We start from the raw sequence: 21,883 nt of genomic DNA on the forward strand, positions 1-21,883 counted from the left end.
ATCTTAATGAGAAAGAAAAAAATCTTAGCTTTTTATTTTTTATTTTTTAAAGATTTTATTTATTTATTTGACAGAGATAGAGACAGCCAGAGAGAGAGGGAACACAAGCAGGGGGAGTGGGAGAGGAAGAAGCAGGCTCATAGCGGAGGAGCCTGATGTGGGGCTCGATCCCAGAACGCCGGGATCATGCCCTGAGCCAAAGGCAGACGCTCAACCGCTGTGCCACCCAGGTGCCCCTTAGCTTTTTATTAAGGGAAATAAGTACTTAAAATCCCATTCCATTAAGTATACCAACAATTATAAGGCATAATGAATATACCAGAACTATTCAGGTAAAGTTCTAGCACGTCATCTGAACAAAAATACGTTTTAAGGATTATATATTTATTGTTTACTTCTCCTGTCACAAAGGCATTTATTCAATGTCTTACAGTATTTAACTTTATAAAGAATTTTAAAATTTTAAATTCTTAAAATTTAACAAAGTTTTCCTTTTATTAACCTCAACTTTGTCTACCACTCTAGCAAAGGAGACCATTCAAATAATTTACAATTATTTGATATTATGGATATTAGATATATCCATATATCTCAGCAATGTTCTTCAGATATCATTTTATATACACACATATGCTCGCAATTTCATATACCTCTCATGAGTTGCTGTTTGTTATTCAGGCACTCTCTTTCAATATTGGCTAGCTCTGCCTTCTGCTGCTGGATGATCTTTTTCAGAGAGCCATCTAATTCTTGTTGTTGCTTCTGAACAAATTCCTGTTCCTATGAGACACAGTTAACCATCAGTTAATAAGCATTTACTGAGTGAAACATCCATTTATCTACATGAATATATATATATATACACACACACACACATTAGTAGTTGACAAGATTTCTAAGCCAAGTTTCTAAAGTTAACTGGATTTAAAAATCACCAATTATAGAGCATACATAATATAAATGTATTAGTCACTCAATTCAAGCCCAGAAAAAAAGTACTAGAATACATAATATTCTAAACTCACTATTAAAAATAATACACACAGGCAACCCTCTTGGGTCCCCTCCCTCTTCAGGAACTTTGTACTATCACTCAAAAAACCCTGCTAACTCTCAATAAACTTTGTTTTGCTGCCCACCAGAGGGGGGGAAAAACAATTCACACAAAAGAAGTCTATAACCCACTCATAATTAAAATGCCCTATTACATGAACAGCTTTAGGAAAATAATAAATTTAGAGCTTTAAAAACTGACTATTCATTACACTATGGTGTAGATAAAACAAGAATAAACAAGAAATGCCTTTTAGGAAAAAGAATAAAGAGCAAATAAGTAAAACACATATCAGAATTTTAAATATCTCTACTTTTCCAAGAAATAAAGAGTTAGAAAGAAATACCATGGCTACACTAACAAAGGAAGATAATTTCTGTATCTATAGTATTTGTCTAAAAATAACAATAGTTTGTAGACTTAATGAGAAATAGTACATTAGTAGAGAAATGTGAACTAAGAAGAATGAAGTGAGTTACATTTTATAAATATATATTCAAAATTCCTTATAATCAGAATTCTACCAACATGTTTGGGATTCAATCATTCATTCAACAAATATTTACTGAGTACATACTATTTGCCCAAGTGTCGAACTTATGATTAAAAAAATAATCCTTCAATAACTGTGTAAGGAAAGGAAATGTTAAAATGACTTATGGTCTTTGTGCTAGATCACACATTTACTGAAGGAAGAAATACTATGCAAATTGAAGAAATATAAGTTTTGCCAGCAAATGTTTGGCTCTCCATCCCTCTCTTGGCAGTTACAGCAGTCTGTGATTAGCAAAAGGGATATTCTGCTCAATTTGAGAGTGGATTTAGACATTTAGGATTGAAGCAGCACTCCACCTATAATCCCTCCTCTTGCACATCCTAGAAAAGATAAAACCCCAAGACCCATTTGGATCTATTCTTTATGCCTTGGAAAGAATCTGACAGGATCTGGATCACTACCGGCCTGGTCTTCAATACACGGAGAGTGAGTCTAGTAGTGTTCCTCAAGGTGCTTGCCTTACTACTATGTCTCTGGAGGCAAGACTTACTTAGGTCTTACCATTCGTGCCGTCCTGTTAAGGTAATCTGGAGTTATAAATACTACTGTCTCATCTATGTCAAAATTTGTACTTAAGCAAAAATACAAATATACACTAGCAGAAAGACTAATGAATTGCCTCTATAAATACAACTGTGATTTGAGTACAGTCACCTACATAACTTTATCACAGAAAAAAAAGACACAATGAATATTTAATTTCAACTATTTAGAATAAGGCCTTTTGAGAGTTTTAAAGAGATGCAAAATCTCCATGTCTATCTTTTAAGCAACTATAACAAAGAAAGTTGTTTTAAGCTTTACATTTTCCTACAGTAAATATCACCTATAATAAAAATTACATTGTTTCTCAAATTTCATTGTAAAATTTCTATATGCAAACTTGTATAATAAACTTAATATAATGTGCAACTATATCAAAGGGTTTTCTTTTGATCAACATTTGTACCATTAATTTGCATAAAGGACTTTAAAAAAATATCTGTGTAGACAGAAACAATGGGCCCAATATTTAATTACTCTAAATATAAATATTATATTTAGACTCAAATCAAATGCAAAAGTATAAGATAGGGGTGAATAAATATTTATGTGAAAATTAAAAAGGGTTAATATAAGCCAGTACCACTAAAAGAGTGAATGTAATTTCTTGTCATTTCAATTCTTGGTTACATTACTATAATATATTTATGTCTAGATTAAACAAGATAAGAGTTTGGTTCAAAGAAAACCTTTACTAAGAACTTAGTAAATGATGGACACTGTACTAGTTATTGGGTCACTAAAATTTAAAAAATAAAGTACTGCCTTTAAGGAGCTTCCACTCTAGTGGTTCCAAACCAGTTTTGTTTGTCCATATAAAGAGCAGTGGACCCCTTCCCTTAGTATCACCTTTTCAAAAGTTCAAAAGTAAACCACAGAAAACCGAAAGCTGGAATACAGGGTCTAGAAACCATGCCACATGATGAATAACGGAAAGAACCACAGAAGTATGCACTGAAGCAGCTAATATATAAGGGGAAAGAAGAGCTGAGACTGTTCTATAGACGGAGGCAGAAGTAACATTGTGCTGCTCTAGAAAGTAAAATAAGGATTAACCTGTAAGAGTCAAGGTAGGCTATGTATGCCAGTGCTTCCATCAATGAGAGGTAGCAAAGACACCAGTTGTCTTATGGAGTCACAGACTTAAATAATTAAGCAGAATCTGGATAATTACATAGTCAAGAATATTGTGCAAATAATTTTCTTTCTTTCTCTTTCTTTCCTTCCTTTACTTATTCATTTATTTATTCTAAGTAATATCTACACCCAACATGGGGCTCAAATTCATGAACCCAAGATCAAGAGTTGCACGCTCAAATAATTTGCTATATTAAAGCTAAAATTTACCTGAAAGGTCCAGGTCCCTCACATACTAATTCATATATTTTATTACCACAAAATACATGAAATTTCAATATTATTGAGCTTCCATTAAATTTCCTAAATTTCCTAACAAAAGCCAAGTATAATATATTCATGTTGGAATTTTTCATTAGAAATTACTCTTACGATCTAAAAGAAAAGTGATCTTACATTCCAAAAAGATTGAACAAATTACATTTACCATAAAAAAAAAGAAAGAAAAAAGATGGATTTGATCACTAAAAGTTACAAATCATTTTAAATGAACACACAAACTGTAAAATGAGCACCCTTTAAAGTACAAGTTTAAATGGTGATAAGAAATTGTATCATATTAATCAGATAACTATAAACATTAAAAATACAACTTTGGGTTCTAGAAAACCACAGGAAAGGGTTATGATATATTGGGCTATTTGTACAGAATTTGATTCTAACTCAAAAGAAAAGCTAAAAATGGTAATGATCAGAAAAGTGATCGTAATTCATAATTTCTCCCTCTCGTTAAAAAAAAATTAATGTTTTGCCTACTCTTTAGAAAACTATCAAGCCCAGCAGCTGCCAATAAAAAAAAATGTCTAATTTCAGGAGAGGGGAAGGGAGGGGTTGAAATCAAGCTGTATTCTATCTACTCCAGTTGTGTATATCAAACATCACAAACAAAAATTACAGAGTTAAATGAGCTAGTCACTTCCCTATAGAAACTGTGAGAAAGAATACAGCCTGGAATTCCAGACTTAATTTAAAACTACAGCAAGGAGAACAACAACTCACTATTCATTATAGGCAATTTGAATAGTGAGAACTAGAGTTAAATGGAACTACAACCACCACTTTTAATATGGCTTTTCTGACCATATCCATAATTAAAACATATATGTAAACATAAATGCAATCGAAATGTCACTTCACACAAAGATAAAAATCTAATCACAGCATTCAATTTCTCACATGTGCAAAGCTTATAAAATATTACTGGGAAGGTATTTCTTGAAAAAGATGAAAATCTCAAAATTTGTGGTGAGGGCAGACAGAAAAAAGAACACTATTATAAGTGTTCTAATTCCACCTCTATCATTAATGTCTTTTCTGACTTTAAGGAGACCACTTAGTCTTCTGTGCCTCGATTTCCTTATCTGTAAAATGGATACACTCCATCCCTGTATTAGGGAGGTGGCAGTGAGAATCAAATGTGAAAACTCTTTGAAGAATACTATACTATAAAGTTTGTTTCAGGTTATTACTATTATTGTCATTACTGACATTATCATCTATCAATCTTCTAGATTTTAACAAATGAAGCGAACAATGAAAAGGCACATGTGAGCTGAAGAAGAAGCAGATAAAACAAGAGAAGGCATCCTCCCACAGACACGTGGGACTTACGTCCTGCAACTGGGCCTTGAAGACTGCACAAGATGACAACTGAAAAGACTGAATCATGACCTGAGCAACACCCTGTGGATTAGAATACAATGCACTTCCCTGGTGAGAATATAGCTGATGACTTTTTATAAATGGAAAGAATAATTATACAAATGTTGAGTTTTAGGAGGTGTAGAACAAGTTACTTAACAGAGAGTTCTCTTTCTCATCTGTAAAAGGAAGGTTTTAAACTAGATCAGTGGTTTCTGAACTCGTTTGTATTGTTGTTTTTAAACCAAATTCTCTTTTAAAAAATGTACCATAAAATGTATGAAACAGATGAAACCTAGTGCTGCGTTACATGAAGCAGAAGCAGGGACCCCGAGCCCCACAGTCCTCTCTTTTTGAAAGATTCTCGAGGTGCTTCTTCTAAACTCAAGAACTCCTGGGAGTACATTTTAAAAACCACTGAACTAGATGATCAAATACCTTCTGGCTCCATGACTATATAACTATTATTCACAAATTCTCAAAAAGTTTAAAATAGACTCTGCAAATTTACTGTTTTAGGACCTTCATGAAAAGTAGTAGCAAAAGAGAAATACTTTTAAATTTGTTAGATTACTAAATTCATTAAATTTACAGAAAGAAATTTACTATTGCTTTTACCTTTAGGTGAAAATACAGGCTGGCCCCCAAAATTTTATAAAAAATCACCAAGAGTTTTATTAAAGCACAGGATCACCTAACTCCTTCAACACTAAATTTACTCAAATTCAACTCTAGCATCTAAAATATTACCTTTTGGAATTTAAAAAGTTTATATTCCTATAGGAGGAAAAATCATATTGTTCTTGTTTGAAATCCAAATTATCCAAAATTAGATGTTTGGCAAGCAAGGACTTCCTCCTCAACTACTCACGACATGACCAACGACCACTGGACTAAGCCGACAGGAGTTTAGATTAGACACAGAAATAACAGTTTAGACTTGAGAGGCAGTACAGTGTGATGGTTCCCATGTGCTCTCATTTTCTCCCCTGCAGAACAGAGGTAGTAAGAGTAACTACCTCATATGTTGTAGAGTTAAATGAGTTCATGCAGGTGAAGTACTTAGAACAGTGCTTGACACACAGTAAATGCTGTGTTTGCTCTTATCACTTTATTTATTTTTTTAAGGTTTTATTTATTTGACAGAGAGGGAGAGTACGGGAGAGGGAGAAGCAGGCTTCCCGCTGAGCAGAGAGCCCAAAAAGGAGCTCAATCCCAGGACCCTGGGATCATGACCTGAGCCAAAGGCAGAAGCTTAACTAGGCCACCCAGGCACTCCTTACTTTAACTAGTAATCCACACACTAGGCCAAGACAAATTTATCATTGGCTCAAATCAAAAAAATTTAAAGAAAAAAAAAAGTACTCAATTTATAAAAATAGGCCAATTTTGTTAAAATTTTATATTCCAAAATATTTTCCTTATTTTTCATGGTGTTAAAATATTCTCTCTTTTATTTATTTATTTATTTATTTATTTTTTTAAAAGATTTTATTTATTTATGTGACAGAGAGACAGCCAGCGAGAGAGGGAACACAGCAGGGGGAGTGGGAGAGGAAGAAGCAGGCTCATAGCGGAGGAGCCTGATGTGGGACTCGATCCCGGTACGCCAGGATCACGCCCTGAGCCGAAGGCAGACGCTTTAACGACTGCGCTACCCAGGCGCCCCTAAAATATTCTCTCTTTTAAAATGATGCTGACAAGTAAGCAGCAGTTTAAAATATCCTTCGGAAAATAAAATTTCCTTCTGGACAAAAAGAGAAAATTTTTAAATATCATTCCATTTGTCACGGTCCCCAGTAGTTTTTGTTTCTTCTATCTTTTTTCATGGGTCTGTAAAAGTTTGGGAACCACTTTTTGAATCACATAAAACCACATTAAAAGGAAACAATCATTAGGAAACAATCATAAAGGAAAACAATCATTAACATATAATCCATGGCTCTAACTGCCATATGTAACTACAAATTGAGCTAACTTCTGTTTCCAGACTGACTGCAAACTTAATTAAAAGAAAAATGATTCTTAGTATAAAAGACCTTATAATAGAGTCATATGAGATAATTCTAGAAAAATCTGTTTAAAATACTATCGTCTCATTTTGTAAAGAATTCACCCATCTTAATAGGCCCAGCCTAGAATCAAGTTTATACAGGCAGTATTTTTTAAGTGCTAAATTCTGAATCAAAAAGAAAAACAACATCTTAATACTCAAAATCTGGTTTTAAGGTACTTATGTTGTTGAGTTTAATGGTAATAAACATGAGATCTACCATTTAACATTACCATTTATCATTGTTCTTTTAACTTCCAAATTTATAAAAATAATGGTCTTTTAAATGGACATTCTTTTCAATATGCACAAAGCCTATACACTCATCCTCTATATTTTGTCATAAAAGTCTTCTTTTTGACACTGACATCTTCTATCAAACACTGACTACTTAAAAATATAAGCTCCCATCAAGATTATAATAAGAATACAGTGGATTATATATTAACATTTATTTCATCTGGAGTCAGCTTTCCAAATATTCCACTTAATTTCATATTAGCAACTTAAATGTCACCATTAGTGTGATTTTAGTTCTATATAAAGAATGCCCTGGGAACCTTTGTATGAGCAGAAGTCAACATCATATAATAAGTACAGTAGAGTTTACCCTTTCAACCATGTGTTTACTGAGCTGCGAGAAAAATGCTGCTTTCTGTTTTTAGTAGCATTAAGCTGCTGCTGTTACCTGAGCATGCTGGCTTTGTGCAAGCTCCTCTTTCCTGCGTTTCATGAGCTCTTTTCTCAGCTCTTTGGGTGCTTTCTCCACTTCATTTATAACCTACAGTGTATAAGCATGCAGGAGGTGGGGAAATAATACTTTCTCCACAGCAAGCATTTATGTGAGCAGACAAGCTACAAGTCAAAGATTAAAGCTGTTAAAAAGTTCCTTTCAACATGCAATAGCATAGGTGTTAGTTCGGTGAAAAAGAATGAAAGGATAGAACATGCTTAATCTCAATGCAGAAAGGGACATCATACCACATAAAGGTTAATCAGATGCTTAATTGTCCCTACATACTATTCTCTCTTAAAGATCCAAAACAATCAGTAAAGGATTACTAGAAGCACTGATTCTGAACTAAAGATGATAAACTCAACTGATCTTGAAAGATCATAAAACTATAAACCTATCTATTGACATTGTTTGCAATGTTGAAAATAAGATAAGTTAATGTCATTTATAAAAGTGCAAAATTTCATAACTGGCTTGATAAACAAAGAAGTAACACTAAATTCATTTACTGAGACCAAAAAAAAGAGAAATAAATGGACAGTGTTTTCTTTTCATAAAACACACCATTTTATACACGGTGCAATAAAAATGAACATATTTGATGATTTTGTGTTGGATTAGAATAACATTCTCCTTTGCTGACAATTTAAGCCAAACTTAATTGTCAATGTCAAAACCAGTATTATAAGCACTCACAAAATAACAGTTTATTATGCTATATTACACCAGATAAAGTATAAGATGAAATATAATTTAATGCTCCTTCTTTTAATCATTTCAAAATCCTAGATATGTATTCCATCTAACAGCAGATATGTAATCCAACTATGAAATACAATCATGTGTTTACAAGTAGAAGCACCAAAAGCGATCAGATTCCAAATCACCACATGCTACTGATGGTCTGTGAAAGAGACTGATTTTGATTGAAGAAGAGTGTATTTAAAATTTCCCATCAGTAACCCCTCATGAAACCAAATCACCATTAAAAGGAAGAGACTCCCCAAATGCAAGAAATTTAGCGATAAGAAAGAAAATACATTAATATATTTAAAACATACATATCACAATCTCAAACATGTTCACTAGCTAAAAATCTATGAACCCAAAACAGTAAAAATAACTACAGACTTTTATATATTTAGGATTAAATCATATATTTACCTAAAAATTTTTAAAAATTTAATCTCATATTAAAAAATAACCTCTCAATAAAAACTGTTCATAGTTTCAAGAAAACTGACATGGAGCCCCAGTCAAGTCATACATCATGGTACACACAGCAATCCTACATAAAATATTAAACAGTAAGAAAATTAATTTTTAGAAATGGTAGCTACATCAAACAAAATTATATACCATTTCATTATTTATGTTAGACTCTATGCTTTTTAAAGCAGATCCTCAAGTTCAGCAATATTATGTTCTGTTTTATGCATAATTAAATGTTAAAGTCAACGAACCTGGGTATTTTAGATGTACAACAAAAGTGAAAATGCATTTGGTTGAGATTTTTATTCCAATCCTAATAGAACTAATCATAATTACTGTCCCTGGGGTCTTTTATATCATGAAAAGGTAAATTCTTCCCCCACACCTTTAGTATATTAGTACAGAATAAATAAAAAAATCACCTTTGCTAATATGTAAAATTATTGTTTTAATTTGGGGGAGAAAAAGACATTAATACGATATATAAATCTTTCTGAATCAACGACAATCTTTCATAGTAAATAACAGCACAGATTCTATAACAATATGGAACAGTTTCAGGAAAAATTTAAAAATTCATTGTAAAGAAAAGACTACACAGATATTTTCCACATGTGATTCTTAAAGTATCTCTCAATTTGAAGGACTTATAGATATAATTTCAAATTTCAGGGTACTCAGCTTTTGTTTTGGCACAATGTTCAAGAAAAGCAATCAAGCTAATGAAGAAAAAATTCTTAAGTATGAATTAAATATTACAAATAAATAATAAGATGAATTATTGTTGCCACCTGTAAATACAACATAATAAGTTTTCTTGAAAGAAGCAATTTCTACAGAAGCCTTTAAAGGAAAAATGGTAGACTGGAAGGAAAATGAATTAGATTTAAATTGAAGACTTGGTTCAAGGGTTAGCTGGACATTTAACGGTAGTTTGTGAACTTGAACAGACCACTAAAAACCTCTTCTACTCCAGTCTTCTTGACACTAAAATGGGATAACACCTGACAGTACCACTACCCTACATAATTGTCGGGAAGACTGAAATAAAGAATGAATGAGTACTATTTAACTCTAGAAGTATTATTCCTAATTCTGTAGTCTTAAGTGTACATTAAAAAAAAACAGCTTTCGTAATTAAAAGCAGTAGTTACACTTACCTCCTTCTTTCGGTTCTTTAACATATTCTGAAATTTGGACAACTCTTTCTCTTGTTCTCCTTTAATGCGTTTGGCCTCATCTCGTAAGCGATTTGTGTGTTCTTGTTCTAGACGTTCGATCGTCTGTTTCTGCTGTTTTTCTAGATTCTCAATTTCTTGATCATATTGTCGCTTTTTGCTCTGTAAAACAATGTTGCTCACGATCATTTAACTTTTCTATCATTCATACTAACTCATAATGATGATGTTTACTAAGAGTACATAAATTTAGTGATGTGACACACAACTTTTGCAATACTGAAAAAGCTGAATGCATTAAAATACATTAAGGAATTTTTTTAAAAGGTGAGCATTTCGGGGCGCCTGGGTGGCTCAGTCAGTTAAGCGTCTGTCTTCAAGAGCTCAGGTCATGATCCCATTGTCCTGGGATCAAGCCCTGCATCAGGCTCCCTGCTCAGCCAGGAGCCTGCTTCTCCTTCTCCCTCCACTTCTCACCTCACTCATGCACTCTCTCTCTCAAATAAATACAATCTTTAAAAAAAGAAAAGATGAGCATTTCATTTTTTTCTAACACAGAAAATGCTTTTTTCTATTATACAAGGAGTAGAATGTTCAAAATTTGTAAACCATCAAGAAGAACATCCAGTTGCTATGAAGTACTAAAGTTAGAAAAATTTCAATATTTACCCAATAAATGTTTGAGAAATCAAAGGTCTTATCCAAAGTCTATTTTAATAATGTACCATTATTTGTCATATTCAGATTTACTTTTCCTCATTAAGATTCTTTTTTTTTTTTTTTTGAAGATTTTATTTAGTTGCGAGAGAGAGAGAGACAGAGAGAGTGAGCAAGAGTACAAGCAGGAGGAGGAAGACAGAGAGGGAAAAGCAGACTTCCCACTGAGCAGGGAGCCCAACATGGGGCTCCGGCTCCATCCCAAGACCCTGAGATCACATGACTTGAACTGAAGGCAGACACTTAACTGACTGAGCTACCCAGGTGACCCCTCCCCCATTAAGATTCTTAAACATCCTATTTCACTGAGACAAATCTTTTGAAATTACAAATCTGCTCTTTCAACAAAAGATTCCTGCTTATTTAATACTTGAGTATTATATAATTTTGGATATAAGTAGAGTTAAATATTTCTAAAGGGTATTTTTTTAAAAAACATAAGTAAAGGGGCGTCTGGGAGGCTCAGTTGTTTAACCATCCGACTCTTGATTTCAGCATAGGTCATGATCTCAGGGTTGTGAGATCAAACTCCCTATGTGGAGTAAGATTCTCTCTCCCTCTCTGCCTGTCCTTCCCCCCCCTCCACTCCTCCCCCAGCTCTAAAAACTAAAAATAAAAAATTTTTAAAAAAGCAAAAAGCAAAACATTTTAGAAAATATTTGGGGGGAAAAGAGATGCAATTTTTATAAGGCTCTTAAAAACAGAATGTTGAGCACTACAAAAATAGTCCAATGAGAACAAAAGTTCATTATTTTCTTAAGAATTCTGAGTTATGATCCAACAAATGTAATCAACAATGCCACACTTCACAGAAAACAATTCTTACTACTTAAAATTATAAGAACGGCAAAAGAATTATATTCAAAACATGAATACTCTAACATTTGAAATAATCTTTTTTCTAACCTTCATTAAGCATTAGATGCTTCAATAAATTACCGAAATTTTATAACACATTACTTATTCCTTTTCCAACTTTGGACACAAGGTAAAACTTGAAAGACTCCGTGACGATTACCTTTGGCTAGTCGGCACCATTTTCTCTAGCAGCTGTGAATAGGGATGTGGAAGCTTAACTGTAGGACCCAAGTGTGTTTTGAACAAGTTCGCAGTAGTTCTAACACTCAGACAGGCTTGAAGACAACTATTCTAGACTGCCTTGAATTCTTGGATCCTAAATCTGAGAGGTCAAATTTTAACACTGAAAAATTATCCAGAAATAGGCACAGCTAAGAACTTTATAGACCATCTACTGGCTTCATGATTCCAGGTTTTCATGATAAACTTTTATCAAAGAAAACTGGAAGACACCCATCACACTGTAAGTTAGTGACAGGAAGACGGAGATAAAAGATCCTTTCATGCAAAAGGAAAAAAGACATACTAGAACACCAAACAGATAATAAAGGCCAGAAATACTAACAAAGCCAGAGAAAATCTCGTAATCAAAGAACAAGTTCTAAAGGTGGGTTTTTTTTTTAAAGCACTAAATTTCAGTATTAACAAAATGGTACAAAATCTAAGACTTTACCATCATTTCTTGCTCAAAACGCCGGAAAATTTGTTCTCGCTGTTGTTGCAGCTTGCTATTGAGCTGTTGTTGGGCTCTTTGCTCTTCTTTTTGAAGGAATCTTAACTCCCGAAGTTCCTGACGTCTGATAAAATTTAACAGCAATAATAGGGGAAGATAGCAAAAATTACACCTCTGAAGTAATGCTTTTCAAAAAAAAAAAACAAAAACCAACTTTAACAATAACAATATTTTCAATTGGCAAAGTAATAATAATCCAAAATAATTAGCAAAGATTTTACTCTTGTTTCTCTATTCTTCATACATTGCACAGACTGAAAGGAAGTCACAAAACCAGTTTTAATTATGTTCTTTACTCACCTAAGAAACCTCAGCTCTTCAGTTTTGGAATCACTATCTGTAACTATCTTTGACGTTGTTACACTCACTTCTACACCATCAACAACAAATTTGCGTGTTTTCTTCAATGTTTTCTTTTGTCTTCTTGTTTCCTGAGTGAGATTTTATTTCAGTTAGGCTTTATACGGAAAATAGTGGAGGCAGAAAACATTTTCTTCTTAACAAAACACAACACAGAACTGTACATGTATAATTTTTATGACATCACATCATAATTAGGCACAAGTGGTAAAAAACAATTCACATAAATGACTAATTAGTGTAACTTTTACATGTTAAACATTTTTCTTCCTCTTTTGACCTTAAATTCTCAGATACCTCTGCTTTTCAGTTTCAGAACCACTGACAAAACACTTAAAAATGAATGCTTGCAGCTCATCCCTTAAAGAATCTAAATCAACAGGGCGGCTGAGAATTTGCATTCTAGAAAGTCTCCCCAGGTAATTTTTAAACACTGCCAGGACTGGGAATCAAAATCCATTTCATCAGCAACAATATCAACAGCCCTCCTCCATCTCAGAAACAGAGATGGACATGTGATTTCAGAGTGTAAGGTAACACTTCTACTGCCTGATAGCTATTGCCTACAATTCTTTATCAAGACAAAATTCCATTCCTCAGCTGGTATCCAAATGCTTTTTAAATCCAAATAGAAATAAGAAAAGCATAACATTCCAAAAAATACAGTTGGCATACATGTAAGTTTTGAGAGCAAATTAATTGCTTGGTTTTGATACGGGGGAAAGGGTTTGAAAGTAGAGGGAGCAACAGTGGAATATAAAAATACTAATTTCAAAATGCATTAGGATTTTAGTTTGTCTCCGGCACTTTCCAATCACCTCTCTGCAACCTCTTAGCGTTCTTCTCTTCCTAAGCCCTGGACTATGGCACCCTATCTAGCCAGGCTTCCCCTAAAATCTAAAGTGGGCATGCCACCCTATAAATCCAAACTTTCTATTTCTTCAATTCCTACTCAAGTATCTACCATTAATATCACCTTAATTCTCAAAAAAAGTATTTGGATTTTTTAAAAGGCTATTAAGTCAGTTCAAATTAATGGAATTTAACTGAAGACAATCTAGGAAATATGTGTAACAATTTGGTGCAGACAGGCAGACTGATCAGTCATGCTCTGGAGTGTTGTTCCTAAGGTCAGTTTCCTAAGTTGTTCCTGCTTTGTACAGTCTTCTCTTCTGCTGTCAACCCAGAGTATCTAAGTAGTATATGGCTCACCTGTATCAGAATTCCATAGGATCTTCTGTTACAAATATTGACTCTTGGGCCCTACACCCCAGACCTCCACATAGCTCCCACTGAAACTCTTTTTTTAAAATAATTTATTCATATTGAGTACACTTGACATATAATAAATAGTATATTAGTTTCAGGTACACAACGTAATAATTCAACATTTGCATGTATTGGTATATGATCACCATTTAGCACCATTAAGTCTAGTTAATATTCCTAATCATATATATCCCTGGTAACTCTTAAGCACATTAAGATCTGAGAATGGCTCTAAAAGCTCCAAGTGTTCTGAATTTATTTTTTATTTTTTGTCTGATTTCCCACAGTGGTTCTCGTGGCAGTAGTGATGACTATGCCTGAGGAGGCAACAATGTATGGGCCACTGGTAAATCAAGGACTGCTTATACTCTAAATGTGCTTAAAAAGATCATTCTTTCAATTCCTCAATTCTTTCATATATTATGGATTCTTCCTAAAATATATCGAAATATGTGCAATAAGAGAACCCAACGACACTAACTTCTACTGTTTATATCAAGTTGGCAAAAATAAGTAGGTATTACCAAAAAATTAAAAGATTACATATAGCATCTCTCCTTGATTCTTTTTAGTTGCTTGCCTTCTATAGGCCTTAAGAATTTTATAGGGTTGGTACTACACTGATTAAGTGCTCTTTTATTTTCAAAATATCTGTTTCACATAAACTGTAAATTGCCAAACCAACAAAAAACCCAAACAAGGACCCACATAAACTTACTTGCAAAGATATTGATCCACTGTCTTTAGTTTTGCTTAGGAAGCTAGAGATGGATAAATTCAAGTCAATGCTGCTATTATCAGCAGTGGAACCAGTGCCTGAATCAGTATCATTTTCCTTTTGATTCTCGGATTCTGGAAGCAGCATGGTTTCAGTTTTTGATAAAGCACCCATTTCCCCTTTATTTTCTGCATCTTCAGAGTTGATATTAATACTGGGTATTGGAATAGGCTGAGGTTCACTAGGCTGTGAAGAGGGAGTCACTTGAGGTTCTGTCTTAATTGGCACCTCACATGGAATTGCTTTTTGCTCTGTATCTATCTGAGCAGTGGCTTCATGAGCATCCCGAGTTTCACTTCCTAAACCTTGCTGGTCAGTATGAGTTACCTCACGTATGATCTCTCTTTCTTCAGTGCTACCGGACTCAGTAATTTCCTCATTTTCATTTGTCCCAGATTCCTCATTGGTCTTCACTATGTTCTCTAAACTGCTGATTAATTGTTCCTCATCTTTATCTTCCACAGATTTCTGATCTATCTTATTAGTTCCCACTACGTCTTTAATAGGAACTTCCTCAGTACCACCAGCCTCAGGACCCTCTGTGGGCTTACTTACTAATTTCTCGTCTACTCCAACCATTTCTTTCCCCTCATTACTCTGAGCATCCTCAGCATTGTTTTCAACTCCCTTCTGAGCAACATCTCCTGCCTCATTTGTTCCTATCAAATTGCTTGTATTGCTGATCACATCTTCTAGAATTCTGTCATCTTTTCCCAATTTCTCTTGGGTGTCTTCCTTTGTAAGCACAACTTCATTTTCAACTGGCTGAATGTCTGCCTCTTTTTCTCCAGTCTCTTGAGAAACTAAATCCATTGTTTGAATAGCAGTATCTTTAATTTCTTCAGATTTCATAATCTTACTTTCAAATATCTGTTGCTTTTCCTGATCCCTTTCTTCCTCAGGTTTCAGATTCTGTTCAATATCTGTTTTTAAAGTTATCATTATGTTATTCTCTTTTCCTTCACTGACTGAATTAATGTCCACTATTTCTTGGTCTCCTGTGTCAGGCAAATTTTCAAGCTTGGGTCTCTTCTCCTCTCTCCCATTTTCCTCGACTACTGTTGTTCTATTATGAAATTCAGCCATAGCTTCTAAGTGAACATCATTAATATGTTCATTAATACCCTCTACAGCTTTTTCAGGTTCATCAGTGGCGAGTTTTTCATTAAGAACTTTGCTGTTAAATTTATCTTCAGAAGCATTACGTTCTGTTTTTTCTGAGACAGATTCCAAAATACAAGCATTTTGTGAAAGTTTATCTTCCTCAGAGCTGGCAATACTGAGGTCAGATGAGGCACGCTTACTTGCAGGTATTGGCTAAAAAAGATTGTATACATTCTTAGTGTTAAAACATCACTTCAAGATGGTGACCAAAACAATATATATTTTGTATATAGATTAATACAGGATTTAAATAACACATGATTCAATATCTTAATTAAAATTTGATGAAGTTATAAAAATAAAGAACTGACATATCTTCAAATAAATATGACAAAAATGGGTAGCAAAGGGCAAACTTGTTAATCTTCACCCCTAAAATTAAAGGTTTTGTACTGCTACCTATCAATTAATCTTTAGACACAGGTGCAATTACACCTCAAAACCTGACTCTAAATATTACCTAAATAACATTTCCTTTCTAAATACTGACCAAAGAATTTTCTGTTTCCTCATCATCATCTTCCTCTTTGCCATCTTCAACTTCTTCTGTTACTTCAGCCTTTGCCTCTGCAATCAGCTCTCGAATTGGTTTGTTGGAATCAACCGTAACAAAGGGATGCTATTTGATCAAGAAGAGCGTACTTAATAACAGCTGAAATGCTTGCTAATAAAATTTCAAACACATAATACACATGTCATTAAGTGGTAAAAATATAAACACATGGGTAACAAAAATATAAACAACTTCAGATAATGTTACATCTGGGAAAGGAAGGAGGAGAAGGGGACTAAGCAGGAATAGGGCTGCCTGCCAACTGTGTACTTTTAAGAATCTGAAGGAAATATGTCAAAAATGGTAACACATATCTGGGTAGTAGGTATATGTACTTCTCTGTATGTCTGAAATTTCATCATCTAAATTTTAAAGCAAGTTTCAAATTGATACATTTTTAGTTCTTAAAAACTAACAACGATATATATATAAATCCTGGATAAAGCCCCAATAAAAAAATTACAAAAAGCTTTAGAGTTCTGTTGAAAGTGTCTGCAAGTAAGGGTGCCTGGGTGGCTCAGTTGGTTAAGCATCTGCCTTCAGCTCAGATCATGATCCCAGAGTCCTGAGATCGAGTCCCGCATCGGGCTCCCTGCTCAGCAGGGGGGCCTGCCTATCCCTCTTCCACTACCCCTCGCCCTGTGCTCAATAAAATCTTTAAAAAAAAAAAAAGGATCTGCAAATACCTGCTTTTTTGACATGGTTCTAATATTCTTAAGAGTAAGAAGACATTTTATTCATTTTTGTACACTCAGCAGCACTTAGTTGTACCTGTCACAGACTAAGACCTTCTCAAGTGGGGGTAATAAAATAATAAGAGCAAGTGTACTCTAGGGATGTACGTGTTGCACAGAGCAACGCAATTTTTTCTGCTTTTTTCCCGAGATAAACAGATCGATCTAAAATACCAGAATGCAGGAGTTACAAAGTAACTCAATCTAACAGCAACTGCCTCAAGATTTGTCGTTCTGTTTGTCCACCTGTAATATTATTTAACAAATTTCTATTTCGGGTATTACAAATAGGTCCTGCTATAAAACAAAATTATCCAATCACTTAAACACCATTAAAAAAAACTCAGCAGTATTTACTGAATATTTATCCTCACTGTAAGAGATATAAAAAAAAATTAATTAGCTCAAGGAAACTCCAGTGAAAAGAGAATACACTGAATGAATCTGAAATTTGTATTCTTCTTAACGAGATGGTAAAACAATTACACAGTCGCTGTCATCATACTACTCTTATCTTACCTGCAGTAGCTGAGATGTAGTCCACCTGGAATCCACATTCTTTTCCAAGCATTTTTTTAGAAAGTCCTTAAAATTTGAAGACCTTCAAAATAAAATTTTAACAATGACATTCTATTTCACTTTCTTGTATTAAGATCAAACAAAACTCTGATAAGTTATGGTTGTGTTTTATTATGCATATAATACTATTCAATGTAAGAAAACCAGTCAATGAGAACACTAAGATTTCATAATAATATTAAGATGAATATTAAGATATCATCTATAAACACAAAATTAAATATATGTATATGTAGAGTAATAGTTTAAGACATTGAGATATAGTCATATATTCACAAGTATGCCAAAAATCAGAGAAACTCTCCTATTAAATTCCACAAATATAAATCAACCACATATATACCTCACTTTCTTACAGTACAGAAAATACTGTACTATATACAGTTGTTTTATGTAGACCTCAAATCACTGATATTTTCAAATTTATGGAAAAAGTTAGTTATAAGAGTTTGTATGATCCTTAAGTCTTAAGAAAACTACCAAAAATCAGTTTTCTACTCATACAGTCTTTGTTCCATGTAACTAAATTTAAATACCCTTGAAAAGCTGGGAGAGTAAAACATCAAGTTTTGCTTCATAAAAGCTTCATTTAGAATATTTTACCATTTTGATGGCTGTGCTAATGTAGGGGGCTCTGATTTTGCTATTTTTAGCAGCACTCGCATTGGATTTAATTCATGATGAGGTGGTTCTATCTCAGCCATTTCTATTAAAGTGATACCCAGGGACCAAACATCAGCTTTGTAGTCATAGGGTCTGTCCTTAGATGTTTCACACATGACTACTTCAGGAGCCATCCTATAAAGACAGAGAATTGAAAGTTAAGATGTTTAACTTAAGAATAACGATTGCAAGCCACATAAAAGACAGTATAATCAATTATGTGGACAAAATTAATGAGTGATAATAGGTGATATGAGCTTCTGACCTAATACCATAAATCCATAAAGCTGAATACATACCAATATGGTGTGCCAATAAAGGAATCTCTTCTTTGAATTGTCCTTGTGTTTTTAGCTGATACTCCGAAATCCGCTTGAAATAAGCAATCATACAAAAGTATTAATAGTTTTTTAGCAAAGTTCACTGTACCTAACATAGGGAAAAGCATTTCAAGTCTTTAACAAGGCCACTCTTATTAAAGGGTAAACAAAATAAAAAAGTAACTTCTCTACCATCCTAATTTTGACTACACTGTTTCTACCACAACCCCCCCCAAAAAAAAACTGCCAAAGAAAATATGTTATCATTAATACACTTAATACTACCATCTTTATACATCTTCAGATCATGAATTTTTCCAGAATTGATTTAAAAAAAAAAAAAGTAACTTTAAAACAGACCAGTCTACCCACTTCAAAACAAATGCCAACTAGTGGTACATGCCATTATAATTAAATTGATAGACATAAGCATTTTTTTCTGTAGTGTGAAAAGCAGAAATTACAAAGTAGCCTTTATGACAGCATATGTCTTGCTAATTTCCTCATAAAATTACAAAGAAAAAAATCAAAAACCATGTTTCCTGATTTAAATTATAGAGAATAGCAACATTATAGCTTTATCAGTTGTTAATCCTACCTTTTCAGCTTAGAGAACAATTAATAGCAACATAAATTTGCTCTTGCTAATTACCTCACACCACTTATACATAACTTTTAAAGTTTCATGTTTAACACGCCATTATTCTCAAAATGAATAAATATCAAAAATCCAATATTTGGTGCTCATACCCCAAGAAGTGGCACAGAATATATACTCAATAAATGGTAGCTACTATTAGTAGCCATACCTATAATTTTAATCTTTGCGCTATTTTGCTGGTAGAACTCTTAAAGCTCATGAAATCTTGACTGTATTCTAATTATTTGTGTCTATTATATGGTGGGGTTTTTTTGGACCACATAATTCTCCCACTTAAAAGACAGTGGTAGCTACCTATTGCCTGTGGAATGAATTTCAAGCTTCCTAATGTGGTGTACAAAGTCCTTTATTACAGTAGATATTTCATTAATGTTTTATAATGAAATTGATAAATGAGTAGGCAAATAAAACATATTAAACTTGTAAGATATATTTGCGGAAGATGCAATGTAAAGATTTATTCCGGACTCTTCACTACTATCCCTCCCCTCCACCCCCAACCTCCTCAACTTACAAGCTTCTCTTGTGTTTTTGGAGGAGGCCTTGAGACCACAATTTAAATTCCTTTCAGAAGAGGTTCTGTACTCAGGTTAAATCAGCTCAGTACTTATTCTAGTGTTTTCCTAGTTTTCTTTTTAACTTTCTCCCCTCAGAATATGACTGGGGAAGGAGGTCCAGAAACAGGCCTAAACAACTGTCCCTTGTCAACATTCATATCTCTCTAAGCACCCTTATGAACAGATGGTAAACTAAAGATGGACAAAAAGGTGCCTTAATTGCTGTGCAAAGGGGTAAATTAAGGTTGCTATGTGCTTTGTAGTTCTACTTATAATGATGCAGCATGTACATCCTGGTCTGTTAAAATAGCATTTTACACATTAATTTCCATTTGCAACCATATGACCTGATAAAATCATCATAAAAATTTGGTTACTGTAGTGTATTAAGTAGTTCTTGAGGACAGTATGGTTCTTTACATCTGTGTACATGTAACAGGGTACCTCGGAAACAGAAGGTTCTCTATTTACAAATTAATAAAACAAAAACTGCAACTGTTTTAAATGTCAACCAACTCAAGACCATTTTGGAATTCCTAAATCTTCAATAATTTACTTATTTTTAAAGGTATGTACTATTTTACACAAAAGTATGTTCCTATATTTAGGATTCTAAGTACATTTACAGAAAAATGTGCACCAAAATGGATCAAAATGATAATGTATTATTTTTAAATGAGCTGCCAGAGTTTAAAAAATGATATAAACCATAAAAGAGTAACATACATCAGAATTACAAAACCTCAATTATGAGGTGACAGAACTCAAGAAAAATTAGAAAAAATCATTTGAGAAACAAAGACTAAACTAGGAGAAACACAAGATCAAATAAACACAACAAATTCACACCCATTACCACTTCACATTCATTAGGATGGCTATCATCAAAAATACAGAAAATGACAAGGGTTGACAAGGATGTGGAGAAACTGGAACGCTTGTGCATTGCCGACGGGAATATAAAATGGTACAACTACTATGGAAAATGGTAGTTCCTCAAAAAATTAAATACAGAATTACCACATGATCCAGCAATTCCATTTCTAAGATACCCAAAAGAATTGAAAGCAGGGAGTCAAACAGGTATTTGTTCATAGCAGCATTATTCACAAGAGCCAAAAGGTAGAAGATAAAGTGTCCATCAATAGATGAATGGATAAACAAAATGTGGTACACATAAGTAACAGAACATTGTTCAGCCTTTAAAAGGAAACTGACATGCTACAACATGGTTGAACCTTGACGACATTATACTTAGTAAAATAAGCCAGTCACAAAAAGACAAATATTGTATGATTCCACTTACATGAGGTACCTAGAGTAGTCAAATTCATAGAGACAGAAAGTAGAATGGTAGTTGCCAGGAGCTGGGGGAGGGAGGAATTGGGAGTTAGTGTTTAATGGGTACAGGGTGTCAACTGGGAAAGATGAAAAAAGTTCTAGAGAAGGATAGTGGTGATGGTTGCACAACGATGTAAATATACTTACTGCTACAGAACTGTACACTTAAAAATAGTTGAAATGGTAAACTTTAAGTATATTTCACTACAATTTTTTTAAAATGAAGAAAGATAAAAAGAAGCTGGGAGAAAGTTCTTAAATATCGATGATTGGAAAAGCCAACAAACAAATTTAAAAAGTCCCTGAAAAAGACAGTGCAAGAGAACACAGCAAATACTCAAACCTGAAATTCCAGAAAACCTTCCTGGGGAAAAAAAAAAAAAGGCTTGAATATTATAAGAACATATTCGAGAAAAGTCTAGTCAAATTATTGGTCCTTGAAGAAAAAAAAATTCTTTGGCATCTAGGCAAAAAGAGCACATGACT

At 33.6% G+C, this 21,883-nt stretch overlaps 1 protein-coding gene across 2 annotated transcripts in view; it reads right to left on the reverse strand.

Moving 5' to 3' along the window:
- Positions 1-21,883, reverse strand: part of SLK (STE20 like kinase) — a 56,750-nt gene that overhangs the window by 10,224 nt on the left and 24,643 nt on the right. Inside the window, exons 5-14 of one of the 2 annotated variants that reach the window (XM_040623982.1) lie at positions 18,818-18,890; positions 18,459-18,653; positions 17,796-17,877; positions 16,480-16,608; positions 14,766-16,142; positions 12,719-12,849; positions 12,359-12,482; positions 10,093-10,272; positions 7,673-7,765; positions 651-780 (exon numbers count right to left, since the gene is read on the reverse strand). In XM_040623982.1, coding sequence (XP_040479916.1) covers positions 651-780; positions 7,673-7,765; positions 10,093-10,272; positions 12,359-12,482; positions 12,719-12,849; positions 14,766-16,142; positions 16,480-16,608; positions 17,796-17,877; positions 18,459-18,653; positions 18,818-18,890 — 2,514 coding nt within the window. The remainder of the gene's footprint in view (positions 1-650; positions 781-7,672; positions 7,766-10,092; positions 10,273-12,358; positions 12,483-12,718; positions 12,850-14,765; positions 16,143-16,479; positions 16,609-17,795; positions 17,878-18,458; positions 18,654-18,817; positions 18,891-21,883) is intronic. The other variant, XM_008683765.2, reaches the window with a different exon arrangement.

The sequence above is a fragment of the Ursus maritimus genome, unplaced genomic scaffold, assembly GCF_017311325.1.
Source record: "Ursus maritimus isolate PB19 unplaced genomic scaffold, ASM1731132v1 scaffold_7, whole genome shotgun sequence".
Lineage (NCBI taxonomy): Eukaryota > Metazoa > Chordata > Mammalia > Carnivora > Ursidae > Ursus > Ursus maritimus.